We start from the raw sequence: 25,311 nt of genomic DNA on the forward strand, positions 1-25,311 counted from the left end.
CCCTACATACAGGGGTTTGAATTAGGCATTTGAAATACATCCATTTGAAATACAGCCTTTTTGTGCAATGATATTTGAAATACAGCCATTTGAAATACAGCCTTTTTTTTGCAAAGATATATTTACTTCGGACCTACACTGATTCAAGGCATTTGTGATCCCCACTATACATACAGGGGTTTGAATTAGGCATTTGAAATACAGCTATTTGAAATACAGCCTTTTTGTGCAAAGATATATTTACTTCAGGCCTACAGAGGTTCAGGCCCACTGAGATACTACCTCTACATACAGGGGTTTGAAATACAGCCATTTTGTGCAAAGAAATCTTTAATTGAGGCCTAGTCTGGTTCAGGCCGTGTGAGATGCACCCTTTACATACTGTCGTTCTTTTTTACTATTAATTGAACACCCATTTAGGACAAGATCCTAAATTCGAAAAATATGAGGAGAGCGTCAAATAAGGGACATGGCCCAGGTCGTGGTGCTGCTGGTGGAGCTCCTGTTGCAGGGAGAGGACGTGGTCGATCTGTGCCAGCTACAAGCAAAAGTGAAACCCCTTCCTCAGGTGCGAGTAGGCGACAAAACCTGCAGCGGTATTTGGTCGGGCCTAATGCTGCTCTACGAATGGTGAGGGCGATAGTAGATTGGGTTGCTGACAGTGGATCCAGTTCCTTCACATTGTCTCCCACCCAGTCTCCTGCTGAAAGACCACAGTTGGCACCTTCAGCCGATGTCCATCAGTTTTTCACCTCACCCCCTTGCAAATCAGCCAAGCAGTCTGAGCGCCAAGTCATGCAGCAGTCTCTTCTGCTTTTTGATGACTCTGTTAGCATGGTTTCCCAGGGCCATCCACCTAGCCCTGCCCCAGGAGTGGAAGAGATTGAGTGCACCGATGCCCAACCACTTATTTTTCAAGATGAGTACATGGGAGGACCATCGCAGCACGTCTCGGATGATGACGAAACACAGGTGCCAACTGCTGGGGCTTTCGAAAGCGTGCAGACCGCCAAGGAAGTCAGGGGTGAAGACTGGGTGGAAGATAATGTGGAGGACGATGAGGTCCTCGACCCCACATGGAATCAAGGTCATGCGAGTGACCGATGTAGTTCGGAGGAAGAGGCGGTGGTCGCGCAGGGTGCAAAAGCGGAACGGCCGTCCTCTAGACAGTACGCCTCCTACTGCCCACCGCAGCAAGGGACCGAGCACACCAAAGCCAGCTCCAAGGAGTTCCCTGGCGTGGCAGTTCTTCAGACAATGTGCTGACGACAAGACACGAGTGGTTTGCACGCTGTGCAATTAGAGCCTGAAGCGAGGCATAAACTTTCTTAACCTGAGCACAACCTGCATGACCAGGCATTTAAGTGCAAAGCACGAGCTGCAGTGGAGTAGACACCTCAAAAACCAAGAAAGGTCTCTGGCTCCTCCTGCTTCCTCTTCTGCTGCAGTCGCGGCCTCTTCATCCACCTCTGGAGTGACAGTGCCACCTGCCACCCCGCAAACAGAGGATCTGCCAGCAACACCAACACCTGGGTCACCAAGCATCTCCACAATGTCACACGGAAGCGTTCAGCTCGCCATATCCCAAACGCTGGAGAGAAAGAAGAAGTACCCCCCTAACCACCCGCGATCCCTAGCCCTGAATGCCAGCATTTCTAAATTACTTGCCTTTGAAATGCTGTCATTCCGTCTGGTGGAGACGGATAGTTTTAAAGGCCTTATGGCGGTGGCTGTCCCACAGTACGTTGTGCCCAGCTGCCACTACTTTTCAAGGCGAGCCATCCCTTCCCTTCACAACCAAGTAGGGGACAAAATCAGGTGTGCACTGCTCAACGCCAACTGTGGCAAGGTGCACCTGACTACGGATACGTGGACCAGTAAGCACGGTCGGGGCCGTTATATCTCCATAACAGCACACTGGGTAAATGCAGTGGCGGCTGGGCCTGAGGCGGATAACAGTTTGGCACATGTCCTTCAACCACCGAGGATTGCAGGGCGCTTCAGTTTGCCTACTGTTGCTTCCTCCTCCTACTCCGCTTCCTCATCCTCCTACCAGCTCCTCATCCGGTCAGTGTAACACCTTCACCACCAACTTCAGCACAGCCAGGGGTAAACGACAGCAGGCAGTTTTAAAACTTATCTGTTTGGGGGAGCTGTGGACTGGCCTTGAACAACAGACCGATGAGTGGTTTGTGCCAGTCAGCCTCAAGCCCGGCCTGGTGGTGTGCGATAATGGGCGAAATCTCGTAGCAGCTCTGGGACTAGCCGGTTTAACGCACATCCCTTGCCTGGCGCATGTGCTGAATTTGGTGGTGCAGGGATTCCTTTAAAAAATACCCCGACATGTCAGAGCTGCTGCATAAAGTGCGGGCCGTCTGTGCACGCTTTCGGCGTTCTCACCCTGCTGCTGCTCGCCTGTCTGCGCTGCAGCGTAACTTCGGCCTTCCTGCTCACCGCCTCATATGCGACGTGCCCACAAGGTGGAACTCCACCTTGCACATGCTGACCCCAATTTAAAAAAATAAAATAACACAAATCAGTGTTGTCTGTCTATTCCTCCTTCACCGCCGCTTCCACCTACACCGCCACGTCAACCTACACCGCCGCGTCCACCCATCCACCGCCTCCTCAACCTCCTACTCCTAGATCCAGATTATTTTTAATTTTTCTGTATTTTATGTTAAGTCAGTTCCCTATCCACATTTGTTTGCAGATGTTTACAGTTGTCATGCTCTTAAGCACATTTTGATGCCTTTTGCAGCCCTCTAGCCCTTTCCAGGACTATTTTAGAGCGATTTTAGTGCCCAAAAGTTCGGGTCCCCATTGACTTCAATGGGGTTCGGGGTCAAGTTCGGGTCCCGAACCCGAACACTTCTCCTTTGCCGAGATAATCTATCCCACCTCATTGGTGTGGCATATCAAGGTGCTGATTAGACAGCATGAATATTGCACAGGTGTGCCGTAGACTGCCCACAATAAAAGTCCACTCTGAAATGTGGAGTTTGATCCTACAGCACAATGCCACAGATGTCTTAACGTTTGAGGGAGCGTGCAATTGGCATGCTGACTGCGGGAATGTGTCAGAATATTTATACTGCTCTGATTAACAGTTTATATTATTTATATAAATAACTTAGAATCTGTAAAGAAGGAGATTCTAACCTATTAAATAAAGTTACGTTAAAACCAAGCACACCATTGTTTTTCTTGTGAAATTCCCAATAAGTTTGATGTCACATGACCCTCTTCCTATTGAAAAAACAAGTTGGATTCAAAATGGCCGCCATGGTCACCACCCATCTTAAAAAGTTTCCCCCCTCACATATACTAATGTGCCACAAACAGGAAGTTAATATCACCAACCATTCCCACTTTATTAAAGTGTATCCATATAAATGGCCCATCCTGTAGATACCATGAATATACTTATATAATGCACTTATATGATTATACTTTACTTCCTATATCTTAACATAATAACATGTAGGATAGAACATCTAATGATGTGAATCACTCTTTTTCTAATTACTGAAGATAAACTAAAACTCAGCACATTTCTACTCCATTGTCGTATCTGAGTAAATTCATTTTATTGTATTTGTCTAAACCTCTTTCACACAATAGTACACTATCCAAACATTTCTACCCTGATGCTTAATCTGGGAGTTAGCTATTTGAAATACAAAGATTTTGAACTCCTCCTGCATATATATATATATATATATATATATATATATATAATAATGGATTCCTTTTATGCCCAATAGTTCTGACAAATGTCTACCAGAGCTGTTGCCCGTGCAATGAATATTCATTTCCATTTCTCTACCATAAGCCGTCTTCAAAGTTTTTTTCAGAGAATTTGGCAGTGCATCCAACAGGTCTCAGAACTGCAGACCACGTGTAACCACACCAGCCCAGGACCTCCACATCCATCATGTCCACCTCCATGATCGTCTGAGACCAGCCACCCTGACAGCTGCAGCAACAATCTGTTTGCAAAACCAAAGAATTTTTGCACAAACTGTCAGAAACCGTCTCAGGGAAGCTCCTCTACATGCTTGTCGTCCTCATCGGGGTCTGGACCTGACTGCAGTTCGTAACCGACTTGAGTGGGCAAATGCTCACATTCAATGGCGTCTGGCATGTTGGAGAGGCGTTCTGTTCACGGATGAGTCACTGTTTTCACTGTTCAGGGCAGATAGCGTGTGTGGCGTCGTGTGGGTGAGCGGTTTGCTGACGTCAATGTTGTGGATCGAATGAGCCATGGTGGCGGTGGGGTTATGGTATGGGCAGGCGTATGTTATGGACAACGAACACAGGTGCATTTTATTGATGGCATTTTGAATGCACAGAGATTTCGTGACGAGATTCTGAGGCCCATTGTTGTGCCATTCATCCACGACCATCACCTCATGTTGCAGCATGATAATGCACGGCCCCATATTGCAAGGATCTGTACACAATTCCTGGAAGCTAAAAATATCCCAGTTGTTGCATGGCCAGCATACTCACCGGACATGTCACCCATTGAGCATGTTTGGGACGCTCTGGATCGGCGTATACGACAGCGTGTTCCAGTTCCTGCCAATATTCTGCAACTTCGCACAGCTATTAAAGTGGAGTGGACCAACATTGCACAGGCCACAATCAACAACCTGATCAACTCTATGTGACAGAGATGTGTTGCACTGCGTGAGATAAATGGCCACACCAAATACTGACCCCCCTTCCCCCCAAGTAAGGCAAATCTGTGCACATTTCAGAGTGGCCTTTTATTGTGGGCAGTCTAAGGCACACCTGTGCAATATTCATGCTGTCTAATCAGCACCTTGATATGCCACACCTGTGAGGTGGGATGGATTATCTCGGCAAAGGAGAAGTGCTCACTAACACAGATTTAGACAGATTTGTGAGCAATATTTGAGAGTAATGGGTCTTTTGTGTATGTAGAAAATGTTTCAGATCTTTGAGTTCAGCTCATGCAAAATGGGAGCAAAACCGAAAGTGTTTATATTTTTGTTCAATGTGTAGATATAGATTATATATATATATATATATATATATATATATATATATACACAAGTTCAAGCACAATCCACACAGAGCAAAAAGTAAAGCAAGGAGGTCCTTGCACTTGTCTTACATGATGGCATTTTTGCAATTTACTATTCTATACTGTAATCTCATCTGGTATGCCTCTTCTTCTGCTTGTAAATGACTCCAGTGTTTTCTCTTAGGACTAAAGATGCAATCCGTGCTCTAAAGAAAAGAATTGTGGGAAATAAGAACTTTCAGGAGGTTATTTTGGCCTTGACGGTGAGTTATGCCTTACACCCCTTGTCTCTAGGGGCCAGATAAGTCTGTAGTACAGCTATATCTAATTGGAACAATTCTACTGTACGTTCACATGCAGCAGGCAGGGTCCACCAGAGCTTGAACATCTCATACTGAGTGGCTATACGTTCCGACTTATACAGGATGGTGATCCTAGTGGGTTCCTAATGTGGGCTGTGGATAGGGCTTGTCTTTAACTGAAAGTGTAACTGTCATTCTTTTTTTATTTTTGTAATGTGTAGGGGTAGTGATGCTGAATATTTTTGTAATATACTTTAATTACTGAAATTGTACATTTCTATTAGAAATCTAGCTGTAAAGTGGCCCATTTTGAGCCTTAGCAGCACTCCTCCCTGTTATGTAAACAGAGGAGCGTTGCTAAGGCTCAAAATGGGTCACTTTAGAGCTATTTTTCTAATAGAAATGTACAATTTTAGTAATTCGTGCCTATTTTTGTAATAGACTTTATCACTGCTCCTATACATTACAAGAATAAAACAAAAAGACAGTTGCACTTTAAGTATTGTATTATGTTATCCTAGTAATAGCACATGTGATGTTCTCTTCTCCAGGTACTTGAGGCTTGTGTGAAGAATTGTGGGCACCGATTCCATGTACTGGCAGCCAACCAGGAATTTGTTGAAGGGGTGCTAGTAAGGACGATCCTGCCTAAAAACAACCCTCCAGCTATAGTCCACGATAAGGTGCTTAATTTGATACAGGTACGGCTGATTCCACAGAACAAGAGTTCTTTATGGATAGAAAAGGGCTTCTAAGCATCTCGTATACACGGCTGTAAATTATTTTATGAGGCGATTGATGTGTATGTGAGCCGCAAGGCAGCATGCTGAGTGTTCTCATGGGCATCAGTACAGCTTCTATTTGGTCATATGTATTTCATATTTTTTCAGTTATTTTGTGGGGGAACAGCAGGAACTCTGCTTGGAAAAGCTGACTGTGTGAATAAAATATTACTATGAGTGATCACGGCATGAAGCTCTTTTTATAGTGTACGTTGTGGCCTGCTGGTTTTATTTATTTTTCTTAAAGTAAGGCTCTGTGATTTTAATATCATTGTCATAGTTTTTTTAAATTAAAGGAATCATTTGCAATTATAATGAACAGTCTACCAATTGGGGTTATCCAGCGTGGAATCGGAGCAGGATGACACATTTTGATGTCGGATCAAATCTAGCATGCCTGCGGTCATGTTGGCAGCTGCTACATCTGTCCTCCATCTGCCTCTGGGTAAAGATAGTGGGATTTCTGGTGGAAACTGTAGAACCAAGTGCTCTATGTTTCATCCATTGGGCAGAAACTTTAAGGCCCCTTTCACACGTGCGAGTTTTCCGCGCGGGTGCAATGCGTGACGTGAACGCATAGCACCCGCACTGAATCCTGACACGAGCGTTTTTTTTTCACACATCAGTTCTGCGTTGCTTGAAAAACGCAGCATGTTCTATATTCTGCGTTTTTCACGCAGCCCTGGCCCCATAGAAGTGAATGGGGCTTCAGTGAAAAACGCATTGCATCCGGAAGCAAGGGCGGATGCAATGTGTTTGTCACTGATGGTTGCTAAGAGATGTTGTTGGTAAACCTTCCGTTTTTTATCACGCGTGTGCAAAACGCATTGCTACCGCGCGGGAAAAACTGAACGCAATCGCAGACACAACTTACTTGCAAAATGGTGCGAGTTTCACTGAACGCATCCAGAGCCAATCCATCACGCTCGTGTGAAAGGGGCCTAAAGGTTCACTAAGCTTTTGAGATATGTCATAGCAACATATCAAAGATTTTCATCGGTGGGGGTCTGACCGCTGAGATCCCCACTAATCGCTTGCATGAGAAGAGAGAAGTGCTCACATAGCGCACTTTCTCTCCTCGCTATTGGTGACGGGCTCGATAGAAAGTCTATGGGCCTCTCTAGATTCCATCTCCTGCAGCTTGGAGAGCGCAAGCTATGTGAGCACTTCTCACTCCTCGTTCTAGCGATCAATGGGAGTCTCAGCCCACAGACCCCCACCAACTACTCCCTAGTTTCAACGTCAGCAATGCTTGGCTCATGAAGGACGTCACGTGTCATGAGCTGGCTTGGTGGGTATAGGCTGTTTGCACACATATCCCTCGTTGCTGTTGTGGGTAAATGGGGGTGAAATCAGAGTTTTAAAAAGGGATGATTATTGGCTTTTGGGCCAAGGGTGGTAGTAAACTGCGCAGTGTGTGAACTGTTCACGTGCTGCTGTGATGAAAGTGTATCGTGAGTGGGCAAATGGAACCACTACGAATAAGCAACGTGGAAATTGTGGAGCACCACGTTCCATTGATGTGTGATGGGAATGTCGGCTAGGAAGGTGCACAAGGGTGAACAACACGCTACAGTGAAGCGGCTCACAATCAAAATGAACCAGGGGGCTAACAGTTCAGTGAACTCAGCTGCGTATAGGGTTTCGAAGCAGACGGATGGTCACTGCACCTCTGCTAACAAAGCTGCATTGGCAGAAAAGGCTTACATTTTCATGGCAATATCAGAACTGGACCTCTGCTGAGTGACAAAGGCCTTGCCTTCTCCGATGAGTCACGTTCTCTGCTTCATTGAACGGATGGACGTCGGACCTCTGCTTCATCAGAGAACAAACACCCTGCAACCATTTCTGGAAGAACACAAGCTGGTGTAGGCAGCGTTCTGGTCTGGGGAATGGTTATGTGGCATTCTCTGGGCCCACTCATCCATGTGGAGGGCACGGTCAACCAATTTGGATATGAATCCATCCTTACAGATCACCCATACCTGCTGATTGTCTTCCCTGAGGTGGATGTGATCTTCCAGCAAGAAAATGCAACATGTCACATTGCTAGAAATGTCTAATATTTGTTGGAAGAGCATGACCAAGACTTCCAAGTCCTACTCTGACCCCCTAATTCCACAGACTTGAACCCAATTAAGCATCTGGTGGTCGTAATAATGTGACTTAGGGTACTTTCACACTAGCGTTTTTCTTTTCCGGCGCCGAGTTCCGTCCTAGGGGCTCAAATCCGGAAAAGAACTGATCAGGCATATCCCCATGCATTCTGAATGGAGAGTAATCCGTTCAGGATGCATCAGGATGTCTTCAGTTCAGTCTTTTTGACTGATCAGGCTTTTCAGAAAACCGTAGCATGTTGTATTTTTACCTCCGGCCAAAAATCCTGAACACTTTGACTGAACGCCTTTTTCCTATTGACTTGCATTAAAGCCGGATCCGGCGCCGTGTGTTCCGTCAAACCGGATCTGGCTTTTGCATGTTAAACCCGAAAAATGTGAAAAAAAAGTTAAAGTCCATAAATGGCGGATCCGTTTTTTCCAATGCATTTTTTTTCATTGTGATCAAAATCCTGATCAGGATTCAAATGTAATCCGTTTTCACACTTTTTTACGGATCCGGCGGGCAGTTCCGGTGACGGAATTGAACGCCGGATTCAAACAACGCTAGTGTGAATGTAGCCTTAACTGTGTATATCAGGGGTTAGAAACCTTTGGCACTCCAGCTGCTGTGAAACTACAACTCCTAGCATGCACACTTGCTCGCCTGCTCTTGTAACTCCCATAGAAGTGAATGGAGCATTCTGGGAGCTGTAGTTTCAGAACAGCTGGAGTGCCTGAGGTTGCTGATTCTTGGTGTATTCATGCACTGGCAAAGCATCACCTTGAATATGCGTTTTGTTCTTGACATTTCGTAGAAAATGCATTGAAGTCTAACAAGTGCCCACATGTATTCAGATTTGTGTAAGGTAGAAATGTATTTTACTTTGGGCACACATTTGCCTCATGTTTTTATGCCTTCCTCTGGATCTAGAGGATATCCGTGTGCCACAGACTTGGCGTTTCAACCTGCAGAATATCCAGGATCTACAGCTAGACTGAGATTTCATGCTGACCACTTGATGGCAGCAATGGATTATAAGTAATCAAAAGACTGTTTACACCTTTTAAAAATGGTAGTGGATTAAAAAAGGTTATTATTTAAATGCAGGCCCCATGAATTGAATTGAATTTTAGTTCAGTTAATTAGATGTAAGTCAGTATAAAATAAATAATGTAGGTTTAAAAAAAAACAATGTGCAGCTGTTTTTTTAATTTAGAAAACCTTTCCCGGGGTGGCCATATTGGAGATGCACACTTATCATCTTATATTGTGTGTATAGGCTATTCCCAGCATGCTCCATTTATTTCCGAGTTCTGAGAAAAGCAGAGCAAGCATGCATGCTGGGAGTTGTAGTTTCATAACAGCTGGAGTGCCGCAGGTTGCCCACCCCTGCTATAGACCATGCAGGAGATTTTGTGAGCACTTTATGCCAGCGCAGATGAATGAGTCATTTGATTGAGAAATGTCAGATTATTACAATCTCTAGGAAGTGATGAAGTGCATTAGGAGGCCATACACTTTTAAAGGGTTTCTGTCCTGAGAAATAACGGTATATAGCTGACGGACATTACCGATGCGCTGATGTCAGCAGTACATAACAGTGGGCTTTATAACTCCCTGCCTGCCGCCGTTCTCCTAAAATAAAGACTTTTAAAATATGCTAATGAACCTCTAGGTGCTATTAGGGCATTGCTTCAGCACCTAGAGGCTCAGTCTACACACCCTTTGGCACGCCTAGGTCCAGTTGATTGACTTTCGAGTTCTCCTCAGTGTCCCGTAAATCCCGCGCCTGCGCCGTCCCATTTAGTATTCAGCGCAGTGAAGGAGGCAGCTCCTGCTGCCGGCTTCCTCACTGCGCCTGCGCCGAAGGAAGGAAGCCGGCAGCAGGAGCCCGTCCTTCACTCACTGCGCCTGCGCCGAATACTAAAAGGGACAGCGCGGGATTTACGGGACAATGAGGAGAACTCGAAAGTCAATCAACTGGACCTGGGCGTGCCAAAGGGTGCGTAGACCGAGCCTCTAGGTGCTGAAGCAACGCCCCACTAGCACCTAGAGGCTCTTTAGCATATTTTAAAAGTCTTTACTTTAAGAGAACGGCGGCAGGCAGGGAGTTATAAAGCATACTGTTATGTACTACTGACATTAGCACATCGCTAATCAGCCAGATACATAACGTTATTTCTCATGAGAAACCCTTTTAATGTGTGAGAGCCTAAAGAGACCAAGTAGTTTCCCAGGCGATGTATACAGAGCATTACCTTTGTGAATGGTGTTATTATCTAGACCTCCAGCTGTACAATGGAGCTGTTATTAACTTGACCACCCTCTAGTGATAATGAAATTACTCTGTTCTTTCTGTCTTAATCTAAACAGCCAGTGGCTGCTCTAATGGCCAGTGTGAAAACTGGAAAATTTCAAAATTGTTTTATGTGAATAGTAACAAAAAAATAACATGGTTTGGCAGAGAGAGATTTAATTTTTTTACATCACATTTATTAGAAGGAATAAATAACCATATAAAAACCCTGTACTTGTGCTTTGCCTTCACATAGTGCATTCCATACTGAAGGTCTGTATTGCCTAAACTGTTCAGGTAATGTGCAGCCATGTATGCAAACCTATAGCAACCATAAATTGCTAAATTTGGTTGCTGTGGGTGATAGCACCTTTATGCAAAAACTAGAAATGTATTAAATGCACAGTAATATAATGGCAAGCAATATTTATACCAAAAAGTATATAATTTATGTTATATCTTAAGCATCTCTTGGTTCTTCATTCTGGCATAGGCTTGGGCAGATGCATTCCGCAGCAGTCCTGATCTAACGGGGGTGGTGGCTGTTTATGAAGACCTGAGACGAAAAGGACTTGAGTTTCCAATGACAGATCTGGACACGCTATCTCCTATTCATACTCCTCAGCCTGTAAGTCCATGATTGGGTAATATGTATCTATCTACTCTTTGTATGTATGTATATATGCACCAAATTTGGCACATGGGTACATCCGGTGTCCGGGAAGGAAGCACCATTCTTGAGATATTCCCCAAAAATTTTAATATGGCACCATCACATGACCCTTATTGGCCAATAGAAGCTTGTAGCCTTGACATACACACAATTTTACACCAGGTTTCCATAACAACCCAGCCATTTTTCTTCACTGCTATAGATCCCCTTTAAGGGGGCGGGGTGCTGTGGAGGTCACAATTAAGCAGGCTGGGTGCTGTGGAGGTCACTGTTAAGTGGGTGTGGAACTCTAGAGGTCACTGTGTGGATATCTTTTAATCACACACATCTATCTAATATATAAAGCTGAGTGTATGTGTGTGTGTTTATGTATATGTATGTCCGCTAAAGGAATCCGCACCGTCACATTTACAATCACGAAATTTGGCACACAGGTACATCAGGTGTCCAGGAAGGTTTTAGACCAGGTCTCAGCTCTCTAGGACGTACCGTTAGCCAATAGAAGCTTGGTCACATGACCCTTATCAGCCAATAGAAGCTTGCAGGCCGTTAGCCTCCACATACAGTTTTACTCCAGGTTTCCATGACAACTGAGCAATTTTTCTTCACTGCTGTAGGTGAGCTTTAAAGGAAATCTGTTACCAGTATAATGGCTATTGAAGTAAAGCCATGGCCTAATGGCACTTAGTACCTTATTTCAGGATGTGCCTTGGTTACAGCAATAGATGTTTTTATGCTCTGAAAATCCAGTTTATTTGGTATGCAAATGAGCCAGTAAGGTGCCCAGAGGGACATCACTCTTGCAGGAAGGAGCCCAGACACGCCCCCTGCCACAATGTGTCCACCCTCAAAAGACGAACTTAAAACTCTGACCCCAGGTCCCGCTAAGTCATGCCCCTGATTGGGATAGGCTACGCCCCCTACCACTCCTCAGCCGACGGGGATTGAAAAAATGAAGGTAAAAATCAACTTCTATCAGCTGCAGGGGTGGGAGGGAGGGTGACTTTCTCCCTGCAGCTCACACTCAGACAGCACAGTGCTGCTGTCTTAGAGTGAGCTGTTCAAAAGGACACACACCCAATCCAGTTAGGCCACGCCCACTCCTCAGCCGACAGATTGAAAAAATTACGTTAAAAATCAACTTCTAGGTCCTGCAAATCCACTCCCCCGATTCAGTTAGGCCACACACCCTCCCACTCAGCTGACAGGGGTTGAAAAAATGAATGTAAAAATCAGCTTCTATCAAATGGAGAAAAACAGAACTGGATGCACATCCACAAGTTATGCTTTGATCTAATTAACCTCGCTTCTCAGCGCAATATTCAGTGTACTGCCCCCTATACTGCATGCTTATGCAAGAGGCATTAGTGTACATTTTGATCAAAATGCATAAGCCCACTCACCGCGTCAAGGTTGCCTCTTTGAGTGGGACCTACTCTAAACTTGGCGCAGCACTGTGCGGCAACCTCCAAATCCTGTGCGGCGACCACCAGCGCCTCAGCATCGCACCAGCAGATGGTGGGATCCAGCAGCCAAACGGCACCCCTGCTGCCTAGCAATGCCACTCCAGCACTGGGCCCCACCTACCGACCAGCACAGCACCACAGCAACAATGGCTGCAGGGCAGCACCGCACCATGTAAAAAAAGGCCACCGCGCAGTACTGCACCATCTAAACAGTTGTCTAACACAACATATCCTGGTAACAGCACTCCTCCCATTCGGCACATGTCATTTTAATTAGCAGGAGTATATGAGTGTGAATGGACCTGCCAGCTCTCAGTTGAAGTTTCTGATAGCTTAGGACATGTTGTGTTAGACAACTGTTCAGATGGTGCAGTACTACCTGGTGGCCTTTTTTTACATGGTGCGGTGCTGCGTGGCGGCCATGCAGCTCACACTCAGACATAGGGTTGTTTTGATGCTAAAATTTAGATTCGGTTTCGATACAATAAAAAAGTATTGTGAGACTCGATACCATATGAAAAAAAATTGAAAACGCCAAAAAAAGCTGCGTGCGTTCCGCATTTTATGGAACGTCCGGCCCATATTCGAACAGTCCTATCTTATTTTTTGGGGGGGGACAAGGCGACAGTAAAATTGGGAAAGGGGGTGGTTTATACTTAATATTTTGGTGTTTTTTATATATATATATATATTATATTTATATTTTTTTTACAGTTTATTTAATAACTATTTCCCCCCTTAGGGGCTAGAACCTGGTATCTTTTGATCCCTTGTCCTATTCACCCTAATAGAGCTCTATTAGAGTGAATAGGATCTCACACTCTCCCTGCTGCCCTGGGCTTTGTTCACACAGCAGCGGGGAGATTACCATGGCAGCCAGGGCTTCAGTAGCGTCCTGGCTGCCATGGTAACCGATCGTAGCCCCAGAATTACACAGCTGGGGCTCCGATCAGAAACTGCCACTGCCAACAATGGGAAGGAGGGGAGAGGGGACCCTGGGGCCATTGTCACCAATGATTTTAATACTGGGGTGGTTGAGGGTGGGGCGCACTGCTCCACCAATGATTTTAATACTGGGGAGGAGGGGGGGGGGCGTGCTGTGCCACCAATGATAATTAACGTTTAATACAGGAAGCAGGGTGCGGGCAGCAGAATCACATAGCCGTCACCCAGCCTCTATGACAGGAAGCTGCGATCAGCGGCAGTTAACCCCCGAGGTTAACTGCTGCGGATCGCAGCTTCCTTTTATAGAGGCTGGGCGATGTCTGTGATTCTGCACCCAGCCTCCTGTATTTGTATTAAACGTTAACTTTTATTGGTGGCGCAGTGCGCCCTCCCCTCCTCCGCCCCTCTCTCTCCTCATTGGTGGCAACGGCGGCACAGGGGGAGGGAGAGAGTGACTCCTTCTCTCCTGTGCTGCTGAGCGAACATGGTGCACGCTGATAGCAGCGCGCTCCATGCTCTGTGATACTATACTGTGCAGTAGCGCATCCTAGTATCGAAAAATGTCAAATTCCGGTATCGAGGTCGATACCGGACAAAAGTATAGAAAATTCGATACTCGAAACAACCCTATTCAGACAGCACAGTGCTGCTGTCTGAGAGTGAGCTGTTCAAAAGGAGGACATCCTTGTGTCCGTCCAGGCCCTGCGCCAGATGGAGGACAGGGAGTCTGAAGAAGGGGCGGGGTGCTGTACATGTCACTGTTAGGCCCCTTTCACACGGGCGAGTATTCCGCGCGGATGCGATGCGTGAGTTGAACGCATTGCACCCGCACTGAATACCGACCCATTCATTTCTATGGGGCTGTTCACATGAGCGGTGATTTTCACGCATCACTTGTGCGTTGCGTGAAAATTGCAGCATGCTCTATATTCTGCGTTTTTCACGCAACGCATGCCCCATAGAAGTGAATGGGGTTGCGTGAAAATCGCAAGCATCCGGAAGCAAGTGCGGATGTGGTGCGATTTTCACGCACGGTTGCTAGGAGACTATCGGGATGGAGACCCGATCACTATTATTTTCCCTTATAACATGGTTATAAGGGAAAATAATAGCATTCTGAATAAAAAATGCATAGTAAAATAGCGCTGGAGGGGTTAACAAAAAAAAATTAAAAAAATTTAACTCTCCTTAATCCACTTGCTCGCGCTGCCGGCATCTCGTTTGTCTCCTTCTTTGCTGAACAGGACCTGTGGTGAGCATTCATTGCAGCAACAGGACCTGTGGTGACGTCACTCCGGTCATCACATGATCTATCACATGATCTATCACATGATCTTTTACCATGGTGATGGGTCATGTGATGACCGGAGTGACGTCACCACAGGTCCTGTTCAGCAAAGAAGGAGACAGATGAGATGCCGGCAGCGCGAGCAAGTAGATTAAGGGGAGTTAAATTATTTATTTTTTTTTTTTAACCCCTCCAGCGCTATTTTACTATGCATTCTGTATTCAGAATGCTATTATTTTCCTTAACATAGCAATACAAAGATATACCACCGACGCTGATTACAGTGTTTAAGCAGCAGTGTCCAAAACAGCTCCGCAATAGCTGTTATGAAAGGGTTACACACATCATTTATAAAAGAGAGAGACACCGCGCTGAGCCTAATTCACCTGACCCTTATTAACCTCTGGTTCTGATCGTGTAAAACCTATCCACCTCAGTTTGAAATAGCAGGATTACCTTGGTTCTGATGTGTGGGATTAGGGGACCACCTTCTCGGGCGTTCCTGGCGGCGCTTCATAGATGACGTAATTTTTATTTGGGAGGGGGGAGAAATAGGTTTAAAGGAGTTCTTAATTGATATTAATAAAAATGATTTTTATTTGGAGTTTACTCCTACATATAGTTTTAGGGAAATAAACTTTTTAGATTTAACTATTTATGTAAGGGGAGAAGAAATATGCACAAAAACGTACGAAAAGCCTACTGACTCTAATAGTTATATCTCCAGGACGAGCTGTCATTTACCCTGTTGGCTCGACAATATACCTAGGAGCCAGTTTTTACGCATTAGGAGGAATTGTACTGAGTTAATAGAGTATGACAAAGAAGCAGATAGATTAAAAAATAAATTTGCATCAAAGGGATATAATGTGAATAAACTTTTGGAACAGAAAGATCAAATTAAATCCATGGAGAGGGAAATCCTTTTAAATAACGTAATGGTGGAAAAAGTGCCACAGATTAGGAATATTGTAAAACGTCATTGGGACATATTAAAGGAGGATAAGACAATTGGACATCTCTTTAATAAAGATCCAGCATTTGTTTATAAAAAGGCGGCAAATATTGGGAACATAATCGCACCCACGAAAAAATGTGCGGCTATAATGAATACCAAAAAAATAAACGACAAGCAGAGGTTAAAAGGATTCTTTCCTTGCAAAAAATGTATGGTATGTAAAAAATCGCAGAAACATACCAGTAAAATGAGTCGAATAACAAACGAGGATGGCACCTTTTGAATATAACATTCGGGATTATATAACATGCAGTACCAAAGGAGTCATTTACGCAATAAAATGTCCTTGTGAAAAGTTATATATTGGGCGCACTAAGAGACAACTAAGTGAGTGAGCATATATATATATATAATATAAATAAAAAATCTGAAGGGCATCCTCTGTCCAGACACTATACAGTAAAGCATAATGGAAAATTCGATGGATCTTCCTTCTTTGGGATACAAATAGTTAAAATGGACATACGAGGAGGCGACTTCATTAAAAACATGTCGAAAAAAGAAACCCAATGGATCTTTAATATGAACACGCTGGTCCCGAATGGTTTAAACTCAGAAATTGAGTTATTTGGTTTCGATTAAACGTATCAAATATATTTTTATCGTCGAATTTCAGAAGCTGGAGCTAATTAAGATCATGAGCGGGTAGAATAAAAGGAAGCTACTGGAGGCACTAGATTGATTCCCTGACGAAGAGTGCCGTAAGGTTTCTTGGCGCTTACAGCAGCCCGAAGCTCAACAGGTGACGTCACCAGCTCCCCTTGTGAGCGTAAGTACAAACGGAGTTTCGCTACCGGCCGGGGCGAACTCCATACAGCCTATTTCTACCTGCTATTTGCCTCTGTGCAGAAGAAAACGTACATACTGGAACGCCCGAGAAGGTGGTCCCCTAATCCCACACATCAGAACCAAGGTAATCCTGCTATTTCAAACTGAGGTGGATAGGTTTTACACGATCAGAACCAGAGGTTAATAAGGGTCAGGTGAATTAGGCTCAGCGCGGTGTCTCTCTCTTTTATAAATGATGTGCTATTATTTTCCCTTATAACCATGTTATAAGCGAAAATAATACAATCTACACTACAACTAACCCAAACCTGAACTTCTGTGAAGAAGTTCGGGTTTGGGTACCAAACATGCGCAATTTTTCTCACGCGAGTGCAAAACGCATTACAATGTTTTGCACTCGCGCTGAAAAATCGCGCGTGTTCCCGCAACGCACCCACACATTTTCTCGCAACGCCCGTGTGAAAGAGGCCTTATAGTGGATAGTGTCGATATCTTTTAACGACACACAAACATTAAATGAAATAGATTAAATATACCTGAGCGAAGCCGAGTCCTTCAGCTAGTTAAAAGATATAGTCGAAATATACTCTTGTGAAACCGGGTCAGTTTGCTAGTCCTTTATAAAACACAGTAATACATTATTTGCATAGTTCTCTCATAGGACCAGATTGGAAAGTTGACCGTTGGATTTGAAGGTTGCCAGTCAGTAATGATTGTATCTCAACTGGCTTAGTATCTAGCGCTGCTTCGGTTGTCTGTTCCAACAGATAGAACATGTCACTTGTATGGTCTTCCCCACAGTTTTCATATCGCCAAATTTATCTTTTTGATCTTCATAATTAAAGTGAAAATAGGCTGTGGAAAACTTACATACTAATCCCTAAAAAAGCAAATCATAGCGTACACATAACGTTCACAATGCAGTGATTGGCAATCAGTCCATTTGTTACCTTAAATTTCAAATATGTTTAATATTGAGCTGTATTATAATACTGAATAAATACCAAGGAAAGTAATACCTAAAACATAAATATGGAAATCAGATGTGCATGAAAAGGATTCTGAAAAATGACATTCATACAATGCAGTCAGATTTCTGCACATTGCTTAGGACCCCCAATGGTTTTCTTGAAATCACAGCATGCCTGATCTGTTACCTTATACCTTTTGTTCTTTGCTGTGTTTTAGCTGATAATTTTTCACAACAGCGCCAGATGTCATGTTTTTTTTTATGCTGTACTATATATTTCATCTATTTCATTTAATGTTTGTGTGTGTTGTTAAGATATTGACAGTATCCCCCATAACAGTGACTTTTAACAGCGAACGCCAAAGTCCACCACCCATTAACACTGCCCCACCACTTTAAAATGGGACCTCCACAGCAGCCCATCCCCTTAACTTTGAACTTCACAGCAGCCCGCCCCTTTAACAGTGAGTTTAACAGAACCCCACTCCCTTGACAGTGACCTCCTCAGGGGCCCGCCCCCTTAACAGTGACCTTCACAGTACCCTGCTGCCTTAACAGTGACCTCCACAGCAGTTGCCCCTTTAATAGTGGCCCCTGCCCCCTTAACAGTGACCTCCACAGCGCCCTGCCCCTTTAATGCTAGGGCTACACGACGACATGTGTCGCGCGACATTGTCTCAACAATTTTTATAATGATGGGCTATGGTATCGCACTGTGACATGCTGCGACACGACAGTTGCAAAAAATCCATCCAAGATGGATTTTTCTGCGACTGTCGCAGCATGTCACGTCGCAGTGCAACACCTTAGACTATCATTATGAAAATTTATGTCGCGTGACACATGTCGTGTAGCCCTAGCCTAAAGTTGACCTACAGCAGTGAAGAAAAATGGCTGGATTGTTATGGAAACCTAGAGTAAAACTGTGTGTATGTGGAGACTAAGGCCTGCGAGCTTCTATTGGCTGATAAGGGACATGTGACCGTGTGTATGGCAGTTGGGATATGAAGAGAGAGACTTGCAGGCTTGTATTGGCTAATGCGGGTCATTTTTTGGGAATATCTCTGGAACGGTACGTCCTAGAGAACTGTGAAACCCCCCTTGTATACCAAGTTTAGTTAAAATCGATGGTTGCATTTTTGAGTGATCGCGGAACATACATACATACGTCCTTCTTTACATGTATAGATTGTCCTGAATGGGGTTTTCTAAGTGGATGATTCTTAATGTAGCATGAGAATTGTGATGAGACAGGAAACTTTCTGTGTCTCCACCACTTTCTCAATCTGCAGTTGCTTCCTCCTTCTCTCTCCATAGACTTATATGGGCAGCGTGTCACTTTTTTTCTCAGTGAGTTGATGAATAATTAGTTCAGGAAGCAGGAGAAGGAGAAGAATTTGCTGATAAGTGAAGAAAGAGGCATTTTTTTTGATAATAAGATATATTACAAAGTTTCTTTGGTTTGCTTTTACTATTGAGTGTAAAGTGCCTATTTAAGTTCCTGCACTGCCAAGGACCTCATTGATGCATGTAGTGTGTTATGTCCTGTACAAATCCTTATTTTACTTTTATTATGAGAAAGAAGGGGATTTGTAACATTTATGAAAAATAACACACAATTGCAACAAATTTATGTTTTGTGGCGTTTATTTGAGAAAACGTATACATCAATTAAATGACACACACTTAGTTTCCATAATTGTAACAACCTGTACAGTAAGATTAAAGGGGTCTTACGAAAGTGTAGAGTGAAAGCAGCACCAGCGTACCATCCAGACTCCCTCAGGAATGCCTCAGCCCATCAGCAACCATGGATCCATAGCAATCACTCCATAAATAGTCCAAACAAAATCGATGGCAGCATATCCTTAAAGTGCCAAAGATGTTTCGACTACATGGTAGTAGAGTAGAGAGAGACTGCGATGTAGTTGAAGCGTTGCACTATCTTTGGCCCTTTCCGTACATTTTTATGGACCCAACTTGAATAAAGAACCCTTTAAGGATATGCTGCCATCAATTTTGTTTGGACTATCCTCGGGATAGGTCATCAGTATCAGATCGTTGGGATCCGACACCTGGGACCCTGCCGATCAGCTGTTTAAGAAGGCACAGGCGCTCACAATAGCACCTCAGCCTCAGCCATCTCTTAGCTTTGTCTAAGCCAGTGATGCCACATTCATCGGTCACTTGGCCTAGTTGCAGCTCAGTCTCATTGAAGTGAACGGGGCCGAGCTGCAATACCAAGCACAGCCACTATACAAAGTACGGCGCTGTGTTTGGTGAGTAGAGAGAAGGCTGCAGAGCTACTGCGAGTGCCAGTGCCTTCTCAAACATGTGATCGGCGGAGGTCCCCCACCAATCAGATACGGATGACCTATCCAGAAGGTAGGTCATCATTTTAAAAAATCTCGTAAACCCCTTCAAATGTAAGTTATTGTAGGTGAAATACATATAATAAATGTGAAGTAAATATTGGTCTGCTTACTGCTCTGTATTTCAAGATAGCAAAAATATAACATTATTGTCCTATTGTTTCTTCCTCAGAGTTATGTCAAACCTGAAGTTGTGCCGCGACCAGATTTGTCACCTCCTAGTACCCTTCAAAGAGGAGGTTCAGTCAGTCACCCCGAGCCACCCCCTTATTCAGGTCCGGCTCAGACAGGAACTTCCGGCGATGCTCCGATAATCCCCACAGCTGAACAGGTAAACTGGACTTCCAGTTATGGGGGGTGAAGAAAATGGCTAGCAATTGCATCTTTATGGAAAAACCTTGAGAAAAGACGCAGACCCTTTCTGTACTCTTGTCTGTGAGCTGTATCTGGTATTGACGCTGAACCTCTTTTCACATTTTATAACCCCAGAAACCTCTTTAATTCCGTTTTTAGGTAATATAACGGTATCTGCTCTGTAATGTGACCCTATATAGCCAATTTATTAGTTTCAGCTTTTTCTGAAGCTCTATTAAATGAAGTCTCGTTCAGTACATCTTAGGGATGACATCAAAAGGGACTTAGAAGTAGAATTATGGGACTCTTCTGTGTGTGTTCTCTATCGGGACTATAACAGATCCATATGCCCAATCCAAGAAACTCGCTCCATGACTAGAATAGTCTATTCAGATATGGGAGTGAGAAAAACTGAATGCTCAGTGTGACCATCTGTGTGCAGTTTTCCACCAATCCATTTTTTGTGGTTGGAAAATCTGACAGTCATGTGAATAAGGGCTGTTTTTTTTTTTATATTGATGACCTATCCTCAATATCGGCTGATCGGCAGACTGCCGGGATTTGGCCCCCCGCTAATCTGATATTGATGACCTATCCTGAGGTTGCCTGTATCAACATGTGTTGAATAAATTTTGTATTTTTTCACTTGTTGTCTAAGGAGTGCTGCGTTACATTTATTTGGATTATATATTTATTTTATTTTTAGTTATTTTTTTTTTATTTTTTATAAAACTGTGAGTTAAAGGGATCCCCCCCCCCCCCCATAAACAACAATTATCACCTATGCACGCTTGCTGGGATTCGACGCAGGAAGTACAGAGCATAGTGGACGGACCTGGTACTGCAGCAGTTACCACTGTAACCAGCTCCGTCCACTACAGAATGGATATAGCCAGAGCTGCTGCAGAACAGCTGATAAGCAGGGTTGTGGGGTGTCGAACCCATGCCGATTTAGATTTTAATGGTCTATCCAGAGCATAAGAAATAAATATAATAATCCTGGAAAATCCATTTAAAGATGAATTCATTGACGGGCACAATGTACGCTTTGCATTGTAAAGAAAGCCAGGTAGCTCGTCCTCCCTGATGCCGTCAGTTTCCATGACATTTATAGTAATTTAATTTTATGTAGATTGAATGGATAAAATGAGGTTGTCGTAAAGTAATTGAAATATCTCTTGGCCATCTCCCACAATTGGTTATGTCGAGAAGGACCTGTGTACGTTCAGTACCCTAGGCAGATCTCTTGTGAGTAATATCTCCATATGATGGAACTGAATAAAAAAACTGTACCTGTACCACACCATTGCATGCAAATAAAGATTTCCGAAGATGATTGCAAATTCTGCCATTTCCCTTGTGACAAAGCCTTTGCTATGCAAAATGTCATTCTTCATCTGGCCTGGAATTACAACCATCTGTATTTTCTGGCAATTATTTGCAAATCAAGGTTACTTGATGATGATTCTTACTTTTTTTAGTAACATTTTGTGCTGGCCAAGATTGATGGAGTGTTAAAGGGGTTATCCTATGAAAATCAGACGTCCTATAGGACATGACTAAAGCTAGAACCATCCCTGTACCTCACATGGATCCAGAGATCTCCCTATTAATTGCTCCAACTGCCCTGCTATATTTATTTCAAGCTGACAGCTCAGGGGCATGTTCTTTCTCGTTAAGGGGTGTGTCCTTTCTGCTGCATGTTTCTCCCTATCGAAGCTCAGAGGGCATGTTCTTTCAAGGGGGGAGGGGGGGTGTTTTTTTTTTTTTTTTGCTGTATCACATCTAAGGTTGTGTGTCCTTTCTGCTGCATCTCTTTCCCTATCGCAGGGTTCCTCAGGATAGGTCATCAATATCTGATATCTGGGTTCCGCCACCCCTGCCGATCAGCTGTATGAAGAGGAGGCGAGCTATGCTTCCACGTCATTACACTGAACGTCGTCTCAGAAGTGCAGTGTAATTACACTTGAATGGAGCGAGTACTTGTAATTACATGAAGTCACCGCTGCAAGCGAGAAGACGTGTAATGTAATCAAGAGGAAGCGACATTCGCAGGGAGCGTGGTCTCCTCTTTAAACAGCTGATTGGCTGGGGGTCTAGGGTGCCAGATAGGTCATCAATATATACTGTCTGCAGAACCCCTTTGAACCCCTTTAAAGAGCAACTCAACTTTCAATTAACTTTTTGATAAAATGTCCCAAATGCCCTAATGATACTTTTTGTAATATACTTGATTAATGCGTTTAGAATTTTTAATAGAGATATTTCCCCCCCCCCCCCCCCCCCCCAAAGCGCACCTTTTCCTGTGCGCTTAAAGAGGACCTTTCAGCTGTTTTACTTATAGGAGCTAAATACCTGTACTTGTGTTTTTTTTAAAAAAAAAAACATTGCTCCTACGCTCCGCTGCGCCCTCCTGAAGTTTTCGCGCTCAATATGGAGGAGGAGACGCCAGGGTTTGGATCGCGGCACAGCCAGGGAGAAGGAGACACCCATTGAGAAACCCTGGCGTCTCCTCCTCCCTGTACCGATGCTCAGTATGAGCATACTGAGTGTGAAAACTTTAGGCGGGCGCAGCGGAGCGTAGGAGCGATGTTTAAAAAAAACAAAAACTGGGTTCCAGCATCAGCGGGGGCTTCCCCACAAGTACAGGTATTTAGATCCTATAAGTAAAACAGATGAAAGGTGCTCTTTAAAATCCACTTTCTGAATGGCGCTCTACAGTTTATGAATGGGGCCACAGCTCATGGAGCACGGTCAGGAGCCCATATTGCTGCTCCTGCCTGTGCCCCCCCTCCCCAGAGGTTTACTGAATCCAGGCATAGCACATGGGTACCCAGTACCCATGTGCTGTGCCAGGATTAGGTGAGCGGAGCGGGCTCCTGCTTCGCTAAACTAAGAGCTGACATGCAGGACTTTAAGCCTAGTGAAGCAGGCACAGGCAGGAACCGCTCCGCTCAGCTAATCCTGGCATAGGTTACTGGGTACCCATGTGCAATGCCAGCATTTAGTAAACCTCCTGGGGGCACAGGCAGGAGCAGAAATGTGTGCTCCTGCCCGTACGCCATGCGCTGTGGCCCCATTCATAAACTGTAGACTCTGTACACCGCTGAGAAGTCAGCGGTGTACAGAAAAGTGGATTTTAAGCCCACAGGGAAAGGTGTGCTTCAGGGGGGATATATCTCTATTAAAAATTTAAAATGCATTAATCAACTATATTACAAAAATAATTATTAGGGCATTAGGGACATTTTATCAAGATGTTAATTAAAAGTTTAGTTACTCTTTAATTTTGGCAGCTAAAGTGTTAAAATATTTCCAGACTTTTTCACTGCATCTACAGAACATGCCATGGTGATTTAGATTCTGAAAGTGCTGTCTTTTCACTATGCACGGTACCGTAATCTCTTGGTTCTCTGATAAGCAACGGGTGTAGACCGTAGTAGAAATCGGCAGAGCTGAGACTGAACCACTAGACTACATATAAATAATATATAATACAATGTGCAAAGCAGAATTTCTAATAAATAGTTTCCATGGTGACGTTTACTGCAATCAGAACGTTTTATATTATTTAATGTTTGTGGTTACATTTTATCAAGCTTAAATAACCTGCTCCTGATTATATGTATATCGTATGTGTTTTATATTTTGTATATAATTTGCATTATGTCTCTGGCAGATAGCGAAGCTGCACAGTGAATTGGAGGTGGTGAACGGAAACGTGAAAGTCATGTCTGAGATGTTGACTGAATTGGTTCCCCAGAAGGCGTCACCGTCTGATTTGGAGTTACTGCAGGTCGGACTCTACTATCATAAAGCCATGCCAGATTTGTGATGCATATTGTTCATGTGAATTTGTTCTGTATTTTTATGAGAGCGCTTTCACAGGCACCGTATACATTTTTTTATGTGGTTTTTGAAGCCAAAACTATGAGTAGAAAATGAAGAGAAATAGAATCTTCCCTGTATACACAGACTCTTTACTTTTCATTCCTTGCTTCGACTTCAAAAGCTATTTCAAAACGGCATTGATGGCAGCATGCACGTTAAGACCTCTTGAACACTAATTTATTAAAATATAAATTAAAAACAGAAGGTACTCCGTGTGCATTCAGTTTCCGTATATCCGTTCCGCTAAAGAATAGAACTTGTCCTATTATTGTCCGCATACGGAGAAGGATAGTACTGTTCTATTAGGGGCCGGCTGTTCCGTTCCGCAAAATATGGAATGCACACGGATGTCAACCATATTTTTTGCGGATCCGTCTTTTGCGGACCGCAAAATACATACGGTCATGTGCAAGAGGCCCAAGACACAGAATATCACCTTATTTTCTCAATAATAAAAAAAAAAACACAGTTACCATATTTTCACCCTATAAGATGCACCAGACCATAAGATACAGGTTTTAGAGCAGGAAAATAAGAAAAAAAAAATTTTTCATTAGACTTCAGATCAGACTCCCAGTCGTTATCAGACCCCAAAATCAGTCCCCCAATCTTCATCAGATCAGAGGAAAAAAGTGCATCTTATGGAGCAAAAAATTTTAATTTAAAAGCTGCATCAACAAAAAAAAGCACCTGCACATGTTAATGTTGTCCTATGGCACAGGATAGAGGAGAAGGGCCAGATCGGCACTGCTGGGGCGCACGTCGATTGATGGAACAGAGGCCCATGTTCCCCATTTGAAAGGACCAGACCTGCTGCCAGAGATAGTCTAGTGCTTGTTCTAGTGCTTGTACTCTGCTATCTCCAGCAGCCACATAGAGTTGAATGGAGTGGTGCACGCTGAATAAACAGTGCTTTCTATTGACTTAGTGGAATACTGTGGCTTGCGGTGTACGGTGGCTTGCATGACTCTGTAATTCTCAATTACACAGCCACCCCGTGCGGTCGTAC

The 25,311-nt window shown here is 43.9% G+C and overlaps 1 protein-coding gene across 1 annotated transcript in view; it reads left to right on the forward strand.

The window, feature by feature from the left end:
• The window catches only part of TOM1 (target of myb1 membrane trafficking protein), a 126,866-nt gene that overhangs the window by 56,137 nt on the left and 45,418 nt on the right, over positions 1-25,311 (forward strand). Inside the window, exons 3-7 of the mRNA XM_040407022.1 lie at positions 5,241-5,319; positions 5,910-6,059; positions 11,030-11,164; positions 20,230-20,388; positions 24,091-24,207. Of these exons, the coding sequence (XP_040262956.1) occupies positions 5,241-5,319; positions 5,910-6,059; positions 11,030-11,164; positions 20,230-20,388; positions 24,091-24,207 (640 nt within the window). The remainder of the gene's footprint in view (positions 1-5,240; positions 5,320-5,909; positions 6,060-11,029; positions 11,165-20,229; positions 20,389-24,090; positions 24,208-25,311) is intronic.

Source organism: Bufo bufo, chromosome 9 (assembly GCF_905171765.1).
Source record: "Bufo bufo chromosome 9, aBufBuf1.1, whole genome shotgun sequence".
NCBI classification, from domain to species: Eukaryota; Metazoa; Chordata; class Amphibia; order Anura; family Bufonidae; genus Bufo; species Bufo bufo.